This window comes from Aplysia californica, unplaced genomic scaffold (assembly GCF_000002075.1).
Source record: "Aplysia californica isolate F4 #8 unplaced genomic scaffold, AplCal3.0 scaffold00184, whole genome shotgun sequence".
NCBI lineage: Eukaryota > Metazoa > Mollusca > Gastropoda > Aplysiida > Aplysiidae > Aplysia > Aplysia californica.
The window spans coordinates 361,212-363,455 of NW_004797454.1; the positions used below are offsets into that span (position 1 = coordinate 361,212).

A 2,244-nucleotide genomic window follows, 5' to 3' on the forward strand; every position below is an offset into this window, starting at 1 on the left:
GTGGGGCTCACAAACGGAAATAAATGTCTTTTCTTTAAATTCAGTTACTCACTCTATTTGTTTTCTAATTTCTTCTTTTTTTAATATGAGTTCATTATTTTAGTCTCTTTTCTTATTTTGTTTTTTACTTTTCACTTCTTTGTACCACACGCTCCACTGTGTTGGTCTACCCCGTTCCCTGGCTGCCACAGGTCGCTCGCCAAGACTCACTCCGACTACTCGTTACTCACTAGACTACTCACTCCAGCAGCAAGCGGGCAGCGGGGTTCACGAGAGGGGAACTTTACTTGCGCCGAAAGGGGGGGGGGAGGAGGAGAGGGCGCATAATGTGAAGGGAAGCGTGGTGAGCAAGTCGTTGGCCACTCGCACCCTCGCTCCCTCCTTCTCCCCCTCCCTTCCCTCCCTCCCACACCCCGCCTGGCACACTAGGCACACACACACACACACACACACAGCAAGTATCTGAGTGTGCAGTCCAATCAATGGCACATTGCCACAGAATCCCAAAAGGAGTGCCGGTTGAGCCGGTTGAATTTGAAATGAGCGCGGTAGAGCGGGTCGGCTCTTTGTTGAAGGAAAGAGGAAAAAACAAACAGGAACAACAAAGGATTGCTACGTATGTGGGGAATACAAATGTTAGACGGGTGTTCGCTCTGAAGATTATAAACATCGTGCAGCCACGTGTAGTGTGAATAAATCAACACTCAAATTTTTTTTTTTTTTTTTTTTTTTTTTAAATCTAAACTAGATATCTCTAGATCTAAAATGTCTACATGTGACATTCTTTTTATAATTTTATATTTTCAAGTCTCAAGTCTGCTCAAGTCTCAAATTACAGTATTCTAGCCTGAGGTATGAAGCTTCAAATAAAATATGATACTGATGCTGGTTACATCTCGATCTTATCTCTACACTTAGTCATCCAAAATCTCCGCAAGGAGGAAGGTTGGGGGGGGGGGAGTTTACCAACACAGCTTAAACACACAAGTGTGTGACAAGGTAAATGCAGACTTGGCCAAAACCAGCAACAAACAACATTGAAAATTCAAATACTCCTCAATATTCTCAGGTAGGCTAGCAATTTTTGTGCACGACGTCATATATTCTACCATCATGTTGGCCTCACTGAGAGTGAGAGTGGAGACCCATATTGATCTATATCATTAAAGACTCTATATATTGTGGGTCAATAAAGTTCCAAAAATGGAGCTTTGCTGGATAAACTAAATCAAACCACTCAAACTTGTTGAAGACAAAGATATTGCGTGAATGTATTCTTAAAGCAAAAATATTATCAAAACCATACAACATTATAAATGCATCTGGTGTAAGACATTTAAGTCTCGGGTCTAACTGCCTGTATTTAAACACTAATCAGAACTTTTACAAAAGGCTATTTTAATACATATATGTGATGCGTGGTAATTAGTAACAATTCATCATCAAAAGGGGAAATCCAAGCTATTGGTGAGTAACACCACTGGGTGACTTCGATGAGTCATGCAGTCCAGCCGGCAGACTGGCAGATGAGGAGATGAGGAAATGAATAATGAATCAATGCTTCCCTACAGGTTTACCGCCCACAATCGATCAACGGGGAGACAAAGAGTCAAATTCATTTAGGGTTCAATAAGAGAAAAAATGAGAACAGGGTAAAATAACTGGAGTAGGTCAACGAAAAGAGACTATAGAATCTAGTTGTTGCAAATTGGCAAGGCAATCTTCTTGGACTCTGATTTTTTTATCATGCGGAGGCGGGGCAGTTGTGTAGACGTTTACAGTAAAATGCCGGCTGAGACCAGGAAATGGTTCTCATCCGATGACTTTATTTCTAAAGAAATAATCATTCCAAAAGAGGTGATGACAATTTCAGTATGGTGATAATAAAAAAAAGCACTCACCATTATGACTTAAGTTTGTAAAATAGAAGCTGGGGCGATCTGAAGACAGGAAGGAGGATGTCTATTTCCCGCTCACAGAGACGTTACGTGTCTGTCGTGAGATGAGAGAACAGCAGACTGACGAAACCAAGCCGGTCTCGCTCGTTTTATGGGTTCAGCTGCGGGGAGGCAAACGGACTTTTCTGATTGGTTGCCGGGACTCGGCAACATCATGAATAATATATTTACGCTGTGTGACATCATCCTCATCGCGCTGTACTGTAAAACTGCCAAAGTTAGTTTGTCTGCAATGTCTTCCGTGCAAGGGCAATCCTTCTCTCTCTCTCTCTCTCTCTCTCTCTCT

General features: G+C 42.0%; 1 protein-coding gene across 1 annotated transcript in view; it reads right to left on the reverse strand.

Annotated features, from left to right (window-relative positions):
• The window catches only part of LOC100533261 (alpha tubulin 2), a gene marked incomplete at both ends in the record, with an annotated part of 9,100 nt that extends 7,098 nt beyond the window's left edge, over window positions 1–2,002 (reverse strand). The window contains 1 exon segment of the mRNA NM_001204571.1: window positions 1,902–2,002. Within this exon segment, the coding sequence (NP_001191500.1) occupies window positions 1,902–1,904 (3 nt within the window).
• Between the last annotated feature and the right edge of the window lie 242 nt (window positions 2,003–2,244).